General features: G+C 37.0%; 1 protein-coding gene across 2 annotated transcripts in view; it reads left to right on the forward strand.

Moving 5' to 3' along the window:
- The window catches only part of MGAT5 (alpha-1,6-mannosylglycoprotein 6-beta-N-acetylglucosaminyltransferase), a 133,171-nt gene that overhangs the window by 44,410 nt on the left and 68,802 nt on the right, over positions 1–19,959 (forward strand). For both annotated transcript variants that reach the window (XM_055718081.1, XM_055718083.1), the window contains 2 exons: positions 4,282–4,667; positions 8,607–8,774. In XM_055718081.1, coding sequence (XP_055574056.1) covers positions 4,430–4,667; positions 8,607–8,774 — 406 coding nt within the window. In that variant the 5' untranslated portion in view covers positions 4,282–4,429. The remainder of the gene's footprint in view (positions 1–4,281; positions 4,668–8,606; positions 8,775–19,959) is intronic.

Genomic DNA, 19,959 nt, shown 5'->3' on the forward strand with positions numbered 1-19,959 from the left:
CCTGATAATTTCGCAAGCAGGAGAGGTCAGAATTGGGGCCTTGCATATTTCGCATGGGAACTCAGCTGGCATAAGAGCTCAGGCCTGTTCCTAGCAATGGCGATAAGATTTTTCCTGAGCCATTTGGTACAAAAATGCATGTGTATGGTTTCCTAGTCATGCTGTATAAGTTTGCTTAAGTTTTGAGTTTATAACAAGCTAATAATTAAATATTACTTAGTCTGTTGCTACTTTTATGTATGCAACAGCTGCTCCTTTGGCTACAGACAATTATGGTTTTATAACGGTGGAGCTAGTGATGAACAGTGCATTCAACTGATGAAACAGTTCAATCCTGACTATCCTGAGGATAGTGCTTCTCCAAGTTTACCCTGAGTAAGTACCATTTCTTATATAGGTACAGATTGGACAGAGAGCATCAAGCTTTGTATACATATGTAGTTACAAAAGACTGCTTAATCTGTTTTAGATGATTAATTCTCCCTTTTAAACAGTGAAGAGGAATATGTGTCACCAAAATCTGTTCACATGAAGATTAACTGTTTATACTCTAATTTAAGGAATGAAATAAAAAAAAAAAGATAAAAGCTTAAAATGCTGAGAAATGTGTGGTTTGCATCCCTGATGTACAGATCACTAGCACTGTGATACTTTCCTGATAAGATTCTAAATAGCTTGAGGTTTTTTTTTGTTGTGATGACGTAGGAGTGGTAATGTTATCCTCTGTAACTAGTGAATCGACCAGCTGTTAAACAGGATTTTATTAAATATAAGAGAACAGGAAATCATGTGCTTTTAATGAAGCTGTTTAATAGTCTTAGTACTTTTAATATTTCAAAATGCTTATGCCTGTGTAAATGGGTGTAAGGTCAGCCCTTTTTAAAAGTATGCTAATCATTGTTAAGAGGTAGAGGCAGTTCTGTTTTAAATTGTGGTTTATTTTTCACAAACAAGTGTCAATGTGTAAATGGTCTGTTTAAAAAAAAATAAACAAAACACCAGTGTGTTGGTTCAGTTGTGAGATTTCGGCTGGTTAGAGTTGAATTTATGGAAGAACATAACAAAGCTGTTCTTTATTAAAGGTTTTCTTGCCTTTTGTAGTTTTTCACTTTCACCCTGTTTTTCACACTTGGAGTTTAGTTTTGGTACATTAGCTATTCTCAGTAAATCAGGAGCAATTATCTTCCTAACGGTTTCACTGACAACCTCACAACTATGACATACCCAGTTTCCAGAGGGGTGCTGGAATTATTTCAAGAGATGTCTTACAGTGCGACCACCTCTTTTCAAGGCTTTACTTAAAAAAAAAAACAAACAAAAAACAAACAAACCAAAACCAAAAAAAACCCCTGTCAATCTTCATAGGCACATAAAAATCTGTGTTTACATGTCCTCTTTAGATATAACTCCCATTGAGAATTTGAGAGACTAGACTAGGAAAAGGCCTTAATAGTTAACAGGATCAGCTCCTTTGAGAACATTTATAAGGCAAGGGGAAGGGAATAAAGGAAATACTGAACCACTTTAAGTTTGCAGACGGCTGCTTGGTATGGGCAGAGAGGTAACTAGTCAGCAGGCACTATCAAAGTCCATAAGTGATTACAGCAGAAAAATGTGTGTATTGGTTAAACTGCTCATTTCAGTTATTAATTTCCTGTCAAAACAGAAATAACACAGAGATGTCTCTGTGCCACTCTCTTCATGGTTCCACATAACCCCATGATATCTTCTGACCAGTGTTTACTTAGGTACCAAATAATGAGTCATTATATGTATGTGGTAATCATTAACCATGGAATAGTTGTGTTGCAGTCCTTGTTCTCTGTCAAATCTAAGGCTTAAACATACACCAAAGTCAGTGCAGATGTGCATTTGGCCATGAGAGTGTAGGAAGCTCAGAGATCGTGTTCCTGTCCACTTTACAAACCTCCACGGCCATCAGTGTGCTGTAAAGTTAATTGGTTAAGTACATGTTGTTGGACATACATCAAGTTGCTGGGCCCTGGAATTACTTAAATGACAATAAAAGTAGGACTAATTTGTGGTGTTTGGAGTTTTTGGTGGTTTGGAGGTTTTTTTGCTTTTAGCACTTGAAATAGTGGGTGCCATTCTTCCATCTGTCAGTGAATTTTAATCCTTTCTTATGGCAAAACTTTAGTATTTGCTGTCTGCCTTCTTACAGTTCTTGAGTGGATTTAAGTTGTGTTTTTTTTTTTTCTGTTGATAAACAGAAAAGTCAACAGCTATATTTAAGTAGATCATTCTCGTGAGTTATACATATACTGGTTTTTGTAATCATCCTTGTCTTTTCTAGAACTTTATAAAGAAGACTGAAAAATACTTGCCTTTTTTATTACCGTTTTTAATGTTAATTATGATCTGCTTTTTTATTTCCCCTGAACAACTAGTCATAAAAAATTGTTAGCACTTGTCTGTTAAAACATAGAGGTGTTAGGTTTACCATCTTATTTGGTGCTCTCCGCTTCACAAACAACTGATAATTGGCAAAGAAGTACTGACTGTTATAACCACAGATCTTACTTCTGTAGAGGACATTGTCAATTCTTAGTTGCAATTAAGTCATTGAGGGAGTTAATCTTGAATATTACAGATTTCTTTTTAAAGTTGTGATATCCTTCTAAACTATGGAGTTTTCTATATTTTATCACACCAGATATTGCAAGAGAATAGTAAACCATCCCGTTTTTAATGAAATAACAATACTCTACTTTTTAGTCAGCCCAAGAGTGTCCCAAGGCTATAGTTAAATAAACTGAAAGAAGTAAAACTTCTCTCTGCCGTTTCTTGGAAAATTGACTTAAGTTTATGGAGAGCAGCATTAAACAGAGTCCTTCATTTTCTCTGTTGGGACCATTCATTTTCTTTATTGAGATATTTTAAGTGTAGAAAAAAGTCAGCTTGAGGGCTTTATAATCTTTTTCATTGTACTTGCAATTAATTTTTCTGCACCATTCCTCCTTAAGCAAAAGATGACTACAGATTGGTTTTTTAGCAGTGTAAATACATGGCATAGGCGCTGCCTTGTCTGCCTTTGGTTTACGATTTAATGCACATTCAGTTCTACAATCAACAATAATCAATAATGCTAAATGCACACACAAGACATTGAAAGATAAGTGGTCCAAAGGTATTTCTGTCCCTCTGCAGAACTGCTAATTCAACTGAAAGCAGATCTCAAGGGAATTTTAACAAACAGGGAGCACTGCTAGGAGGCATCTGTGTAATTATCCTATTAAAACACAGTAACATCTGCATTATCTGTGCAAGTGCAGAATGGAAGGGAACATTATGTTCTCTAATCTCGTCTGGGAGCATTATGAAGTTAAAAGGATAACATTTTACCAAATCTGTGTTTTAACATGATAGGTTACACTTAATTACCTTTCTTCTCCTTGGGTTTTATGCTAAGGACCCTGCCTCGAGCCCTCATCACAGAGCTTTTCTTGCCTTTGGATTGTTTATGCCAAGTTTTATCTTTGAGTTTACCATGAAAAGATGTTCCTACTTGTGTCATGAAGGCCATTACTACAATTCTTTTTCGCTAGTGTGTGAAAAGCTCCAAGAATATTAATTTTATATATGAAAGACATGTAGCATTCAGAATTACGTGTTTTGAATTTAGTTGCAAAGAGCAAACTTTATGAATAATGAGTAACTATGCATGGCAGGGGCCACACAGGAGCAAGAGGAGATTATTCCAGCCTTCCGACTGCTAGCAGTGTAAGCCATGAGAGTGTATTGGCTTAAATAATGTAGATTTCTTTTTTCCTCATTACCCCTGAGGGAGTCTGATTTCCTGATCACCTATCTAGCCATATGCTGTAGCTCTTGCCAGGAACTCGGAGCAGTGTCACTGCCAGCTGAAATTACTTGTTTTCTGGGAACTGAATTATGTTGAGAATTGTTTTAAATTGCTGCGCTGGCAGCATCACAAAGTTTTGTGTGTACACACACAAAAAATATGTAAAAGCAGCCGTACTGTGAAACTCAACTCAAACTGCTTCAAGCATTGAATTTGACCTAGATACTGAGAGGTGTTCTACACGTGTTCAGGCGCATCATGCCCCCTTTGTGCTCTTTCCAGTTTCTTTGTGCTCTGGCTACTACAGTACAATATTGATCCATACAAATAAAACATTTAAAAATAAAACATACTGTCTGCTCCTGTTTTGTACCAGTTACAGTGAAGACCTAGTATAGGTAGTAAAAACTTCTAATACATTGTGGTAAAAATGCTTCTTTTCTTTCCTCTTGTAACAGGATGGAACTGAAATACATTACGTTGACGAAGGAGTTGGAATAAGACTGAGTCCTGCTCTGTGATATTTATATACCTGGACCATGAACTTGCTGTTTGGCTTCATGCTTTAGGAACCTTTGTAGTAACCGTGTGAAGCTGTTGGGAATCATGGCATTCTCTCCATGGAAGCTGTCCTCTCAGAAACTTGGCTTTTTTCTGGTGACTTTTGGTTTCATTTGGGGAATGATGCTTCTGCATTTTACTATTCAGCAGCAAACACAACATGAAAGCAGTTCAGTCCTGCGTGAGCAAATTTTGGATCTCAGCAAAAGATACATCAAAGCATTAGCTGAAGAAAATAAAAATGTAGTTGATGGGCCTTATGTTGGGACAGTGACAGCTTATGGTAAGTGTGTGCTCTAGATTACATGATAATCTGATGAAGGGTTTTTCTAAGTTGTCCAAACATTTTACTTCATAATGCTTTTCAATTGACAATGCTTTGCACTGTGGATTTTCTGCAGAGAAGGAGAAAACAGTCTTCTCTTGTAAGTATGAAATGGGACAGATTTTCCATTTCAAGTCACTTGGAAATGAAGTTGTCCACTAAATTTTACATCTGGCTATATCTAGTGTGCCTCAGGTTATTTGTTAGAATTTTATTTAAAAAAAAAATCTTGCTGTTTTTGAGAAATTTGGGAGGCTTTTTAGTTTGTGTGTCAGTGATCCAAGAAGTCCCTTGTGGAGGAAGGACTTGCCTTACTGATCAAGTGGAGACCTGCTATGTTTATTCTTCTATCCCATTTCACTTATTTGTTCAGTCAATTTACTTAATGTTTGAGTTTGTTTATCTGGCATAAGCTTAAATTAAGTTTAATTATATAACTTTTTGTGAATTTCTGTGCTTTGTTCAACAGTAAGTTTTAATGCTTACTCTCTTCCATTTCACACAACATGAGTTAAGATTGTGTGTATGTGTAAGACAAAGTATGCAGAAAAGAACGAAGCATATTAGTAGAAGATATTATGAAAACAAAGATAAAATCCAATTTCAGATTAGGTGTGGCCCCTTTTCAATCTAATAAGGTCACATGATACACCTTACTTGTTTAGCATTTTTAGCACTCTTTCATACTTACCTATGCACTTTCAGGCTATCTGGAAAGTTAGTGGCTAATTAGGCATTTAGTTTTGTTTCCTTTTATATTACCTTAATATTCAGCTCTGAAGAAATTGTATAGATGCTTTTTGTAGGCTTGGACAAAAAAATAAAGACTAGGATGCAACACATAATAGCTGTACCTTTTTCTCTAGTTTTCTCTAAATATGCTTCGCTTTTTTGTGTATGTAATGAAAATATTCTGCTGGGAGGTTCTCTCCATGTCTTGTTTCTGTTACCACTTTTTTCCTCTAAAAATAGAATTTTTGAGTTTGTGTGAAGGTGCTTGCCCGGAAGTCTGAGATTATAATCCCAAACATAGGCAACATGATTAAACAACAAGCCATGCTTATTCTGTAACTTCTACTGATTTGTGACTGTATGTTGAACTGTACTGGTATTGTAATCTTGCAAAGTAACACAAGCTAAATGGAGTGGTACTAGATGAATATTTAGATTGAAGACCTCCAAACAAGTAGAAGTCCCTAGAGGTTGTGTGCATAGACTTAAACCAAAACCCTACCTCCTATATAGCCATCATCAGTATTCTTGTAACTTGCAAGTTACCTTGTAAGGGTGCTTGATGGTAGGTGAATTGAAGAAGAATTAAAAAACAACCTAAAAATCCTCAAACAGTATGTCTCCAGAAACTGAAGGGTAGCAGCATTAATATGTGCCCTAGCTAGGTCTAAGGGTACAGGATATCCTTAAGCTAAGTTCCCCCTGCAGCTTGTTGCCCGTGACTTTTGTTTTGTGTTCCAAATTCTGCTAAGGAATAAGTTGACGTGCCATCAAACAGTGGTCAGGTTCCCTAGGAGAAGTTAAACTGCATTTAAAAGTAGGTGAAATAACTTTGTAACATTTCTGTGAAGGTCAAACTAAGTTTTGTGTAGAAATTTCAAGTTCCATGACTAAGAAATTCAAAGATTTTAAAAATTTTGAAGTTTAAAGGAAATTTTGGACAGATGTTTTCAATTAAGAAGTTTGGAAAGATGCAAAATAATGATAATGTATTTATTTAAAATGTTAGAGGGAAAGATGCTGTGGTGAGTGAATAACACCATATTAAATAATACTTTATGAAACTGAGTAAGGTAATTATTTAGTAAGTTAGCTTGTCCTCTTTGGCATACCAAATGATTTTTGATAGTAAATGATCAAGTTAGCTGCTCATGGATAAACATGTTAATGATAAGTAGTAGAAGTTGGTTCAGTATTCTATGAAAATTAGTACCCTTGCTATTTAGCCTTTTTATTTCTTTGACTCTTACGCTCTGATTGCTCTTAACGAGCACAATCATGATTTCCATGTTCAAGAATAAGTTTTAAGTTTGCTTGATTTGGCAGCTTTTACTCACCCAAAAGGTTTTCAGTCATTCCTCAGCTGTGATTTCAGGGCTCGTTCACTTTCTCGCTTTTTTTTTTTTTCTACCATATACTCACCTGTCAGGTAGGGTTGATCAGATGCTTTCCTTTTTAAAAGTTGTAGTGCAAATATAGAGTATTAGATTTTTATAGCAGTAAACAGTAGTTTTGCAAAAATTACTATGAATTTGTGCTTCTGCCCTCCCCTTCTCAAAGTAGCCTCCGATTGCTTTTTTGTTCTGGTAAGCAGTCTCTCATATCAGTGTTGTAATATTGGTATTAAAAAATAACATCAGTTAGCCATTTTTCTCTTTATGGTCAGTGTATGCCTTTATGTATACTATTTTTCCTCCTCATTGTTTCCTGAATATTTTTATTTTACTACTTCTTTATCCTAGATTTTTTTTCATCCTTCTGTACCATGGTTTTATTCATGTTAAATCCCTTCTCCACTCTTCCCTTTCTTCTGCACACTATAGCATTAAGTGACTTCTGGACCCCTTTAAAAATAGTCCACATCATTAGTGCATAAGATTCCATCTTCTGATCTTTAAAGGACGAAGGAAACGACACAGTTATAAAGACAAAAATCTACTTTATGGCTCCACGGAATAAATACAATTCTCCGTTCATTTGGAAAAAAAGAATCATAAGCTTCCTAAAAGTAATAACGCTGTCTTGTTTACTCTCTCATTTGCACAAGAATTGGGCTAGTCATGGGAAAAAAAAAAAAAAAAGAGAGCACAAAGTGTGGCAAAAATACAACTGATGTAGGGGCAGAGCAATCTCCTCGGATGTAGGGAGAAATTTTCTACTACAGGTCAGAAAGTTACCTGATTCTGAAGTTGTGGAAAGCAGAAAATGTATTACACATATGTACATGTAATTATTTCACATAATTAAATGGGAAAATAATATAAATTCATCATACAAATTTCTTTAATTCTGAGACAAGGGTAAATGAACAAAGAACAATACTTTCCTTCATCTTTTTTGGCTTGTTGCCACTATAATTATACAGTTTAGTCTCATAGTGGTCTGTTTTCCCCCCTCTTGTCCAAAGTTCTTTTAGCGTGCCCAGCTGTCTGTATTACTTCAAGAAATCTGAACAAAAGAAAAGGCAAAGAAAAAATATCAGAGAGCTCTTGCTCGATTGTCATTTGATATGCAAATTCCTGTTATTGTTTGTTGCTTTCCACAGGAAGGAGGTGCTGTATCAAACGAAATAGAGAGGTAGAGGCAATCACCAACAGACAGAAGAAAAGAGACGGGTGATTTATGATGTTTTGTGTATACGACAGAAAGGTTGAACTTAACATTTGGTTTTTTAATCAGTGTAGAACCTGGTTGTGGTGGAGGAGGTGCAGGAGAAGGATTTTGTACTGGCGCAAACCTGTCCCTTTTGGGAAGGGGATTTTTCTTTCCAGGTGACCGAGCATCTAACAGACCGTTCCTCTGATAGTGCTTGGATATGGATTTAGGGTTAGATTCATTATTATTTAAGCAGCTTCTTATTAACTGAAGTACAAAGCACACAGGGTGGTTTTTTTCCCCCTGTTTGTGTACCCATAAAGGTGCACACTTCACTTTGAATGTAGGATATGTATATGAGTTGCAGTGTGTACACAGAAGACAAGTTCCACACTTGTATCTGAGGCTGAACGGAGTGGGGAACATGAGTGCACAGACCTGCTAATAACAAAGATTTGCACTGAGAAGTGTCTATATATTCCAGTCTTACTCTTGTACCTATTTTTTTATTTTGTCTGACAGTGTGCATTGCATTATTAAGCAATTTTAACTTTTTGTTTTCATTTGTAGATTTGAAGAAGACACTTGCTGTCTTGTTGGATAATATCTTGCAGCGCATTGGGAAGCTAGAGTCCAAGGTGGAAAATCTTGTACTTAACGGAACAGGAGCAAACTCTACCAACAATACTACCACTCCTGCTCCCAGCTTAGGAGCAGTTGAAAAGCTTAATGTAGCAGGTGGGTGTGGCAATTGTTGAAAATCTTCATGGGCAGTGTAACCTGTATTTTTCTCTCTTGGTCATAACATGATTTTTCAGTGTTAGATACTTGGAATGTCTTAGAAAACAGAATTCAAAGTCTAGCCTGTATCAATGGCAATCTTACATCCAGTGGTCTTTTACAAGCTCAGAGGAAGACCTTCTCTGGTAGCTTGAATACATTGGCAGAGAATTTGATTTTCTTCAAAGGGGTATAATCTACCTTGTTCATGGTAGATGTTTCATACTTTAAATGGTTGCACTTTAGAACAATGAAACTGGGCAGATGTTTTCTCTGTAAGTCTCATTACTTGGCTTGGTATGAATCTTCTCTCATTTCTACCATATACACTTTATTGGTTATTCACTGAAAGAAAACATTTATTATGTTTGTTACTGGTTATGATTTAAAAACATCTTTACCTACTCAACAGCGCTTATGATTTGACACACAGAGAAGACCTACCTGGTACCTTCAGCTTAAGTAAATATATTTTTAAAATGTCATTTTGAAGTCATTAATTTTGTCTTCAGTGAATGGACTGTTTGCTACACTTAAAACTTCTCAAAGTGTTTGAGTTCTGTGGTGCTGGAATGTGTCTCGGGCCTCTTCAGCTGCATGTCTCTATTTCTTTAGTGTTCCCAGCTGTGAATAAATCTTGTTTATACCGCCTGGTTTACTGCCCTGCATCTGCCACCAAGTCTAAACAGATACTGGCTGTCCTGACCTATAGGAAGATCAGAGTCTGCTCTGCTAGTGCATCTTTGCAGTGCCACAAAGTTGGCAGAGCAGAAGAGTTAGGGCAACTTGGTAAATAGGTTGATAGCTGTGCTCCCAAGTCTTGCCTGTACTTGGGTTTCCTGTAAAAATAAACACTTCTGTTGAGAGGGTATTACCCTCTTAAGTTTGTCAAAACAGAGGAGCAAATGCTACCTTTGGTAAGGTAGTGCCACTGGAAGGAAATCTGATCTGGGAGAGCAGCTGTACAAGTGATTACCTGATTACAGTATACCAGCAGAGTTGCTGGCTCAGCTGCTCTGTCCTAACTGCATTTTTCTGTGTCAGGACACTAAAGGCATGCTATCTCTTGGTGAGATAGACCTTTGTGTCTCTTGCCACATAGTAAAAATATTCCTGTAGTCATTTACAACTCTTTGCATGTGTGGTTTACTACTGCTTGCCTTGTGGTACGTTCCCTCCCACCACCCCCTCCTCTGTCTCTCTTATCTTGGTTAGACCGAGGGCAGATTACAAACAAGTAACTAAGGAGGTATAACACCTGCAGGCTACTAACAGGGTGAGCCATGTTGCTACCACAAGGCATACAAAACGAGATTTTCACTGGAAGATCTTCCACTTCAATGGAAGGCAAGCTAGCACAGTATTGCTATAGTTTCTGGGGTATATATAAAATGAAAAAACATTCCTGTATATTTTCTTTTTGTAGCTGGACAAAAGAGAGACTTGATGCTGTTATTTCAGTAGATTTGCAGATAACTGGAAGAAACAGACTCATGTTGTTGCTCATATCTTTATAGGCAAAGTATCACTGGTCTGACTAGGTAACTTCTCTCATCAGTTCTCAAGGTGAATTACATTTTGTTTGTTATTCTTGGAGTTTGCTAGATTCATAATTTTAGCACTCTCGAGCAACATTTAAGGAGCTTGGTGTAGGAGTTTTCAGTTTGCGGTGTTTACATAGCTGTTTGCTGCCTGATGCTTGCTCTGTGGCAAAGAACGCTGTTTGTTGTATTAGGGCTTCATTTTTTACTTCTGACTCTTGGTACACTAAGTTTAAAATAGCTGAAGCAACTATATTAAACAGCAGCAACAGAAAAACCTTTAGGACACTGTTCCTTAAAGGTTTGATTAATGTATTGTTCTGGTGAGTGTTCGGATAATGTCACTGTTCAGATGTCTCCAGGCTGGATACAACCAATGGATAGAATAGAGCTTGAAGCTAATCCTTGTGTTAAAGTGCCTGCTGTTCATCCCTTTGAAGCGATCACTGGAAATTCATCTGATCAGAGGCAGCCAAATGGAAATGAAAAAACTTGTTTCTACTTCCATCTCCATAGCAGTTTACTGACAGCAAATTCTGGAAGCCATGTGATTCCAGTAAAATCATAATAAAAGTATCTTCTTTGCTAGGAAGGATTTGTTCAGAAAAAAGGTGAGTAAACATTGTGATCACAATATCAGCTACAGGTTTTGTTTGCAATATTTCAACAGCATCATTTTTTATTGTGCTAGAGCAATTAGAGATAATCTGAAATTTGTTATAGAGAAGGCATTTTGTTACTCAGTAGCTTGTCATTTTACTGGAACTGAAACATGTATGTATACAAATACACATACTTCTGTTGTTTTCTTTATAATAGTTTATTCAGCTGTCACACTACGAAATTATCACATAAAGCAAACACATTAGGATTGTCTTTCCTCTTTTCAGCTGTAATATTTTAATGCTGACTTTAGACAAATTCATGTTAGCTATTGTTAGTAATTTCACTCTTCCTGTCTGGACAATTGTAATATTTATGGAGCATCCTAACAACATCATGTTTAATATTTTTAGTAACGTTTTTCTGCAAATCTTTTTTTTCCTCAGAGTCCCTGCTTAAAACTCTGAAGTAAATCAAGTACTTTATAGCCTCATTCATCAGTGCAGTAGTGCAGTGTCATTACCAGGCTTTCCTAAAAAAGTCCTGCTGGCAGGGGAGCTGCTTCGGGCATTCATTATTTTTTGATTGAGCTGTCATAGTACACTGAGACCTGATTCTATAATCAGTATAACAATGTCCCTTTACCTATGCAAGGCCTTTCTGAAATAAATGAAGTGTCATGCAGGCTTAAGCTGCACCTTAACATCTATTGACACTGCTTGTAAACCTCGGCAGTAAATAGTGGAGTCACTAACCACCATGAAATCTGCATTTTGTCCTCAGTGACTTGTGTAAAGTTTACTGTGTCTTATATACTACCTGAATAGATACAAATGATAAAATAAGGCATAATAGAATGACAGGAAGGTGATTATATTGTAAATATTTGTCTTCACTTTGGATTTTGACTGGACACAAACTTAAAAGCAAAACATAATATTTTTCTTATAATTTAAAATTGACTACCACTGACTACCACTACTTGTCAGTCTGTGCTATGACCTTTTCTTCATTGTGTATTTTAAGTATTAGTAACACTTTCATGGAAAAAAAATACGTACTCTTTTATCTGCAAACTAGGAAGAACAGAGATGGTGATGATAGTCAAGATTTCTCCTCCCAAAGCCACTCTGCAAACAGAGTTTTCTTTTATTAGGTACATTGCTGTAATCAGAAAGCAGTCCTAACAATAGTATTCATATGCCACAGGTAGAGTCATGATAATCATGGAGTTCTCATTTAGTTCTGGAGTCGAGTTGCTAAAATCAGTCCAGGTTATGGTTTTATCTGACTTCAATAAACACAACTGATGCATGACCATGACTCAGATTTATGGACTGCAAAATTATTTTCTGTGAGATTAAGGACACCGACAATTGGACCAGATAAGGGTTTAAAAAAAGAAAAACAATTCCACTCCCGCCTACCTTTTCTGTATAGGCAACAAGAATAATAGTATAAAAAGGGAATATTGATAGTATTAGAATGTATGGATGTTTTCTTCAGTTCATATATACATTGGTTTTAGCTTAAGTGAGATGCAAGTTTCAATGTGGTCATGTAAGTATGAGAAATGGTTGTCAGTTGCAAAGTGGTTGAAAAATCAATTTGTTTAAAATGCTGGTATTTCTCAGTGAACCACGGTCACGGGGTATTTAATATTTGCTCAGTGTATATCTTGATGGCAAAACATCTTTTGGTCCAGGAAGGTTCTTTCTTATAATTAAGAAACTTGCGAGGTTACTTCTTCTAATGCACTACATGTGAGCTAAACCTGTCGTCATCTTACCACAGTCTCTTGATACTGCAACATGAATCTACCATCGTTCTTTCTAATGAAGAAAAAAAATATATGTACTTCTTGATATTTTTAATATTCTTTTGGGGATATAGATATTCAGACTTTTAAGAGTGGTCACTGCAGGTGCCTGGGCAAATAAATTTGAGTAGTTTATCTTCCCCTAAGGAACAGATCTGGTCTGTGCTAGGACAGCAGTTGCCTGTAATTCAGTGACACTATTAATAAAGGAATACACAGCCTTTGCAGCCTTACAGGTGTAAAGGCAGATGAAAAATTTCCTCTGAACTGTATGGATGAGAAAAGACCTAATAATAGTGAGTTTTGTAGCTCTTTTTAAAACAATTGTAACTACTCTTTCTAGTCAGCACGTCATTTGGAGTGCTACCACATGTCTTCTAAAACTTTTATCAGCAACTTCTGTGGTGTTCCTGATGAATAAATAATAGCAGCAGTAGTAGAAAGATGAGGTAGGACAGTTTCTTGAGGAAAAGAAAAAAACATTAGGGAAATACCTGGCTATTCAAAGTTGGTTTGATTTAAAAAAAAAAAAAAATGATCAACAAAACAGAATATAGTCTTGACTATGGAAAGTGTTAGGCAATGTGAGCCACAAAGTCTGGGGAGGTCCAGATAAGCGTTGGACCAGGAGGTGTTATAACCTGGAATACTCTGCTAAGATAATCCATTATAAATTACTTCACGAAGGACTGAGCAGTACCTTCTCCAAAAGAGCCGGCCAGCAAAGGAAAAAGGAGGCACTGCATGGGAAATAATCAAACTGTTAGCAGTTTGGAAAAAATACCTGTCTTTGTGTTGGGATTATTAGTACAACCAGAGTTGAATAGTCTCTGGCCAAACAGTAGCTGTCATGGCTATTTATGCCTTATAACAGCCTAATAGAAATGTTTGTGGCTTCATAAAAACAGTTCTGAACAACTTCTAGCCAGTGTTTCGACCACTGTAGCCTGAATGAGCAATGTAAGTGATGGGTATTACTTAGTACAGAGCCCATGATTTTTTCATTCAGTAGAGTAGTCTCTCTGTTATCATACTGAAACCTACAATTTGCTTGTTGTTTGAGATGACAGCGTAAGTAAAACGTATTCTTTGACAAAGATTTATAATTGTGCTTTGGGCAGACATGCAGACATCTTAAGAATATGACTCAGTATTTAAAATTTAGAGGCTGTTTGTAAATAAAGTTATTCATCATTTTACAAAGGTCTCTTCATCAGTTTTGCTCCTTGGTGAGATGGAGAAAAGTGGTGTGGTTTGTTTTTTGTTTGGTTTTTTTGTTTGTTTGTTTTTTGTTTGTTTGTTTGTTTGTTTGTTTTTAAATAAATTGTTCTACCTCTGGCTGTCAAGCAATGCTGTAGAACCGAGACAGCAGTGGTGAAATCTGCGATGGAAAATATTGCTGTGTGGTGGTGTACAGACTTTTTGGCAGATAAAAGGATATGAAGAAAATCCATCTGGATTATGTTTGTTCATAATAAGAAGGTGATAGGAGTTGGTAGGAGGAAACGTTGAGGGTTCAGCAAGGACTGTAACTCAGCTGTGTGTGAAGTAGGTGAACTCAAACTTTTGATTCATTTTTGAGCTCCCGTTCAGAGACTAGAAATATTTCTCTTCCTTTTCAGACTCTTGGACAACTAGCATTGTTAATGTATGTGTAGACAATACTGTATATTCATATCCTTAGTGTGTTTAGGTTTAATGTTTGTAGTGTGGTACCGCACCTGGTTTCTTCCTCTGAAGTTAGTTTTGCAGAATCTTTCATTGAGGGAAGCACAAGAGCAAAACTGCTTCTGTGCTCTTTTTGAGTTGTGTGGAAGGATAATAGAACATAAGCTCGTAGTACCACAAATATCTTTAATCCTAATCACAAAGGAGCTGAGGATGGGACTGCTGCTAGAGGGCTGAGGCTGCACAGGTTGTGTTAAAAAGCAAAGCAGTGGAGCACCTTGGGTAGCTTGAGTGAGAACTTAGGTGTTACTTTCCCCAAACCCCTTTAGATCCATGTATAAACTAATAAGCATACTTTCCTTTTTCTTCTTCCCTCTTAAAAAACGTTGGAACAGTCTGGTGGTTTTGATACGGACAGTTTTCAACTGCTTTTTCAGGACCTCAATTTCATTTATGAAAGAATAAATTGTTAATAAAGATGCTTATAAGGCTTCAACTGATTGGTTTCAGAAGCAATAAAGTCCTCTTCCCTTCTTTCTCTCTCTCCTCTGTATTTATCCGAGTTGTATCTGAAAAGCTTTTAAGACATTTGGTAGCCATCCTTTCTGCATTTGTGGGAAGTAATACATTCCTGTACGTGCAGGAAAGCATTAATCTAAACCTTGGGTGCCTAGCAGATAAGTTTTCATCAGGCTTTAGAACTGGAAGCTGTAAGGCATTGCTGCAAATAACACCCTAGGTAAATCTGAAGTTGCTGTTTTGGAGATGATTAAATGGAAATGGGGAAATACAAAACGACGGCACTTTCAAGCAGAGCTTGTCTGCATGGCTGCTTCTGTTGTAGCTTGGTTGCATGTGATGGGCACAAGATCGGTTTGTGCTTTTCTAAGATAACCATGAAAGAAATCCTTGATTTTTGTGGGACAGTATTGCACCAGGCATATTTCATCAGATAGGGCAATCTACTTGCTTAAACATGATCAAAGAATCAGTCCTCTGTTGTCTTCATGTGATTTTTTTTTTTTTTTTTTTTTTTTTTTTGTGGTGGGGGGAGGGACGGGGTGGTAAGCAAGGGATGTGGGGTTTGTGTGTTGTGGATTGGGTTTAGTTTGGGCTTTGTTTTGGGGTGGTGGCGTTTTTTTAATCCTTCTAAATTGTGAACTCTTGCTGTGTTCTGGCAGTTATGGGAAAAACTTGATTTAAGCAAACTGAAAGGAACTGTTTCAATTCCTCAGGCTTTAAAACAGTACTAAATAATAGTGGTATTAATTCTGAATATGCATGTTGCAAAACAAGTTTTTTAAAATAAAAATGTTTATTTAAAGAAAGGGCCAAGGTGCTCTGAGTCCATTATCATTTTACTGTGCTTGGCCAGTAAAAAACTAATTTTTCTTTAGGTATAACCATCTAACACCTCAGATTAGTGTAACTGCACCAAAAACTGTGGTAGCCTGCTAGTTTGCCAAGTGTTCTTTTGCCTTGAGAAGTGTCACTTAGGAAGATTTTAGTTGTGTGTCTTTTGATCCTGTAAAAATGAGCAAGTGAAGGAGGTTCACTTTAAATCCTCCTCCACACCCCACTTGTACATAGCTGGTACTTAGCTCAGTTCTAAGACTAAGAACAGTCAAGTATCAGGTTGCAATATGTAGCACTGCTCAGCAAGGGAGAATATTTTTGGTGTATCTGTTCAAAGTTTCAGTAGCTTTTTTGGCTTATGCATTAACTTGTTCTGCTGTATTGGCTGTTGAGTTCTCTTTTAACAACTTTAGCATTAACAACTTTAAAGTCACTCATTAGGATGCAGACTTCAGTATTTACTTGTCATTTAAGACATGATGGCTTGGATGCCTGTCAGATACCTGGCATCCTTTGTGAATATGTAGTGAGGCAGGCTGACAAGTCAGCTTTGGCAATGCTGCAAGCAGGCTTTTTTTTCTTTTGTATTTTTTTACATTTCAATGGTGAGAAGGACCTTTGTCGAGGTATCTGCCTGTCTCTCTTCCTAAAGACTTGGGGCTAACACGCCAAAGCCTTTTAGACTGGGAGGAAAACTCAGGTAACTTCATGATCAGTTGGTTTGTTTCCATGGCTCTCATTCCTGTGAGCTGTTAGACATGTAACAGCCTCGTTAGTTTTAGCAGTCTGCAACTGTAGTTCACCCCATACTTCTGTAGTTGCAGAGGCAAACTAGATTAGAAAAAAGGTAAGTTATTGCATATTATTCTGAATTTCTGAAGTTGTTTTCCTTTCTTAAGAGGACTACAGTAGGCTTCTTCACTTAACGTAGTATGTATATGTTCGGTATGGTCATGCCTTAAAAAACAAACTAGTTGTCCCCACAGAACGTCATTGTGTACTGGTTGTATGGTATGTGGGCTGCAGGGTTCTAGTAGCCAGGATTATGCTTTCTCGGGGTGATGCTTTGCTTTGACTTGTACTTACAGTGCCTTATTCATTGTGCTCTTTTTCCACATTGTATATAATATCAAGCAGTTTTTCCCATTTTGTTGTCCATTTTGCTTCCCACAAAGGCAGTAGTGTGGCGGTGGGGAGAATTCTGTGTTTTTAAGCCTTGCTGTTGCAGCACAGTGTAATAACTGTGCAGAAGACCACACGTGAATATTTTCCACTGCAGTGCTAAGTTGTATTAGTAATGCTGAAGGGGGCTGTTAGTGGTCCCCAGGGCTGCATTTTGATTAACCACTTGACTACTACTTGAATTCTCCTAACACTGCATTGATTTCAGTTGCATTAATGGAACACAGCAGCATAGCTGGTGTGAGGATGGACTAGCAGTAGAAAAGTTAATTTTCTTTAAACCATACCAATGCTTTGCTACTGAACTTTCTAAAATGTTAGTAGAAAGCATTTTGTGCTCTGCATTTAAAATCATGAAATCTTTAGCTCATTTCATTGAATATGTTGATGGTGCTTTCAGCTCACACTGCAAATTCTCTCTTTAAAGAAATCTTACCAGCTGGAGATGAAAAATGTGAATTAAATTGAGAATGTGTTAATGGGAGAAGGGAAAGGAGACCTTACACAAACCAGCTTTAACTACAGTGTTACATCTAACCATAGATACCAGATTTCAGAACTGAAATAGAAACAAGAGAAGGGTTCCATGATTTAAAGTAAGAATAGTACTTTTATTTAATGATCAAAGCCAGAAAAGATATGATTGGTGAATAGACTTGATCGGGTATGATTACTCTGTCCTCATACTAAGGAGGTTCCTGGTTTTGAGATCTGCTGATGGGGAAACACTGAGCTGAACTATTGTCCGTATTATATGTCATCAAAAGATATTCTAATATACTTTTTTGCGCTAGGCTAAAAACCTGGGGTTTAACCTGAAGGTTCCAAAGTATATATGGTTTTGTGTCATGTTAAATTCTTAAGATATTTCCATTCTCTGAAGAATGAAGAGTTGGTCCTTAGCAGGCTAGATGCAAACTGTGACACCACAGCCCAATTTCAGCAGTATGATGGCTTTTTCATTTGTTTTAACCAGTCTTGCCATTTAAAAACTTTTATGACAAATAGAATACCTATCAAACAACAATCAGTGCTGAGTAACTAATTATGGCTGTTATTAAGCTTACTGTCTTAGTGGATTATTTCTAGACTTCCTAACTGTCTGAAGGAGAAAAACTGAAGAAGAGTTTTTTTAGCCTGTTACAAAGCACGTTACTTGAAGGATGTGCAGTACAGGAAGGGGACCAAATATGCATGTAGCACTCACTATTGCTTATTTTTAGTTTTGTTAAGAGTAACTAGGAAGCAAACAAACAAAAAAAAACCACTTCCCTCTCATAGATTATGCTTTTAACCACATAATTCTCTCTTGAGTGTTGTAGACCTTCACTACAACAAACAAAACCTGTGGACATGGAATTTAATTGCAGGAGATGATGAAGACTTGTACCCGTGAACGGTGTTTAAAGGGAGCGATGTCAAAGGCCTGGGACTTTGGCCGGTATAGTTGCTTGTATAGAGTAACAAGGGAGAAGTATCTTTTCCCATGCAAGGTTAGGTGGCTTAGCTTAAATCTGCCACGTCATTCATGCTAACGTGCCAGACTTTGCACTGAAATAACTGATGATTGTTCACAAGTTCAGTTTCACCTGCTGTGCACTAGCCATCTCTGATGCAGAGCTGTGTATCTTTAAACAGCCACAGACAGTTGCAAAGTGAACATATGGCCCCTTTCTAAATGTGGGAGTGGAGTTTTTTGGATATATATTGAATGTCCCAGGACCTCACAAACAGAGCAATGTATTTAAAGAGTTTTTTTAAATCTAGAGTTTCTTGGTGTTTTAACAATGTTTTCCATTTTTCCAGTATAATCCAACAACTGTGTGCACTTAAGTTTATAATATGTTCACATTCGTCTTTTCAATTTGTCAATGCGTTGACTTTTAATGTAACATTATATGAGATGAATGTTTAATAATTACATCTTTGCATAACAGCAGTCAAGAGGAGTTAAGCTACGCATGACTTCAAAAACACTTAGGTATGTGTAGAGTAGAAATTAGTATCACAGCTCACACAAAGCTTAAGGGGAAAAGCATGCATATTAACTACAGTTGCTTTGTACTGACTTGGCAGTTGCTGTGTTTCTAACTTTTTTGGCTGTAAGTTCTAAGTTGTGGCTGGGAAAAGATCTCAAAACTTGCATTTTAGATTACCTAAATCCTAATTAAGGATAAAAAACCTTGTGGCTTCTCAAATACTATTTTTCAACAAAAGTAACTTTAATGTCTGACTTAGTTCTTCCCTGAAGGGAACATACACATTATTATCTGACATGCATTTGGTAACAGCATAATACTGCTATTCAGACCTTCATAACAACAGTCTTCGTAAGATATTAGGGTTGTTTTGTCATCTCCAGATGATGAAAAACTCTGAAGTCTTGACTTGTATTTTATTACTTGCTTTTTGTTTTGAAAGATCCAGGTCTGTAGATCAGCATCCCCTGGGTTCCACTTGCTCCATCTCCCTTGTCTTTATGACCCATTCAAAAGTGTAAATTGCTGGTATCTGGTTGAGTTTGGTCCCAACTGTCCGTGGGATACGCAAGATTTATTCATCTCTGGATTCCTGTTTATGAAGAGCCAGCTTCTATTAGCATGAATGATTGAAGCCTGTGCATGAAAAAGGGAGTGAGTTAATTCGGCAGTGAGGGCTCTCACTGAGCTAGAGACATGCTAGGGAATACTGTCCAGTTATTGCTGCTGCTGCTGGTCCAGCTGTGCAGCATGGTTTGATGAGGGCAAGATGAACTGTTAATTTGTAGCTATAATTTTGTATTTAAAGAGGCTGGTCACAGCTTCCATGACTTTATAGATACTTTACGAGGATGTTTCCTATGTTTATAACTATGGTTCAGAACAGCTAGTTTAATAAGGAAAGGGTAAGGAGCCCTTTTGTTGCCCAGAGGCTGCTAGCTCTTACCAGTAGGCTCCAGCACTCATGCCTGGTTAGTAGTGAGCAGATAGTGGAG

The sequence above is a fragment of the Falco cherrug genome, chromosome 8 (assembly GCF_023634085.1).
Source record: "Falco cherrug isolate bFalChe1 chromosome 8, bFalChe1.pri, whole genome shotgun sequence".
Classification (NCBI taxonomy): Eukaryota; Metazoa; Chordata; class Aves; order Falconiformes; family Falconidae; genus Falco; species Falco cherrug.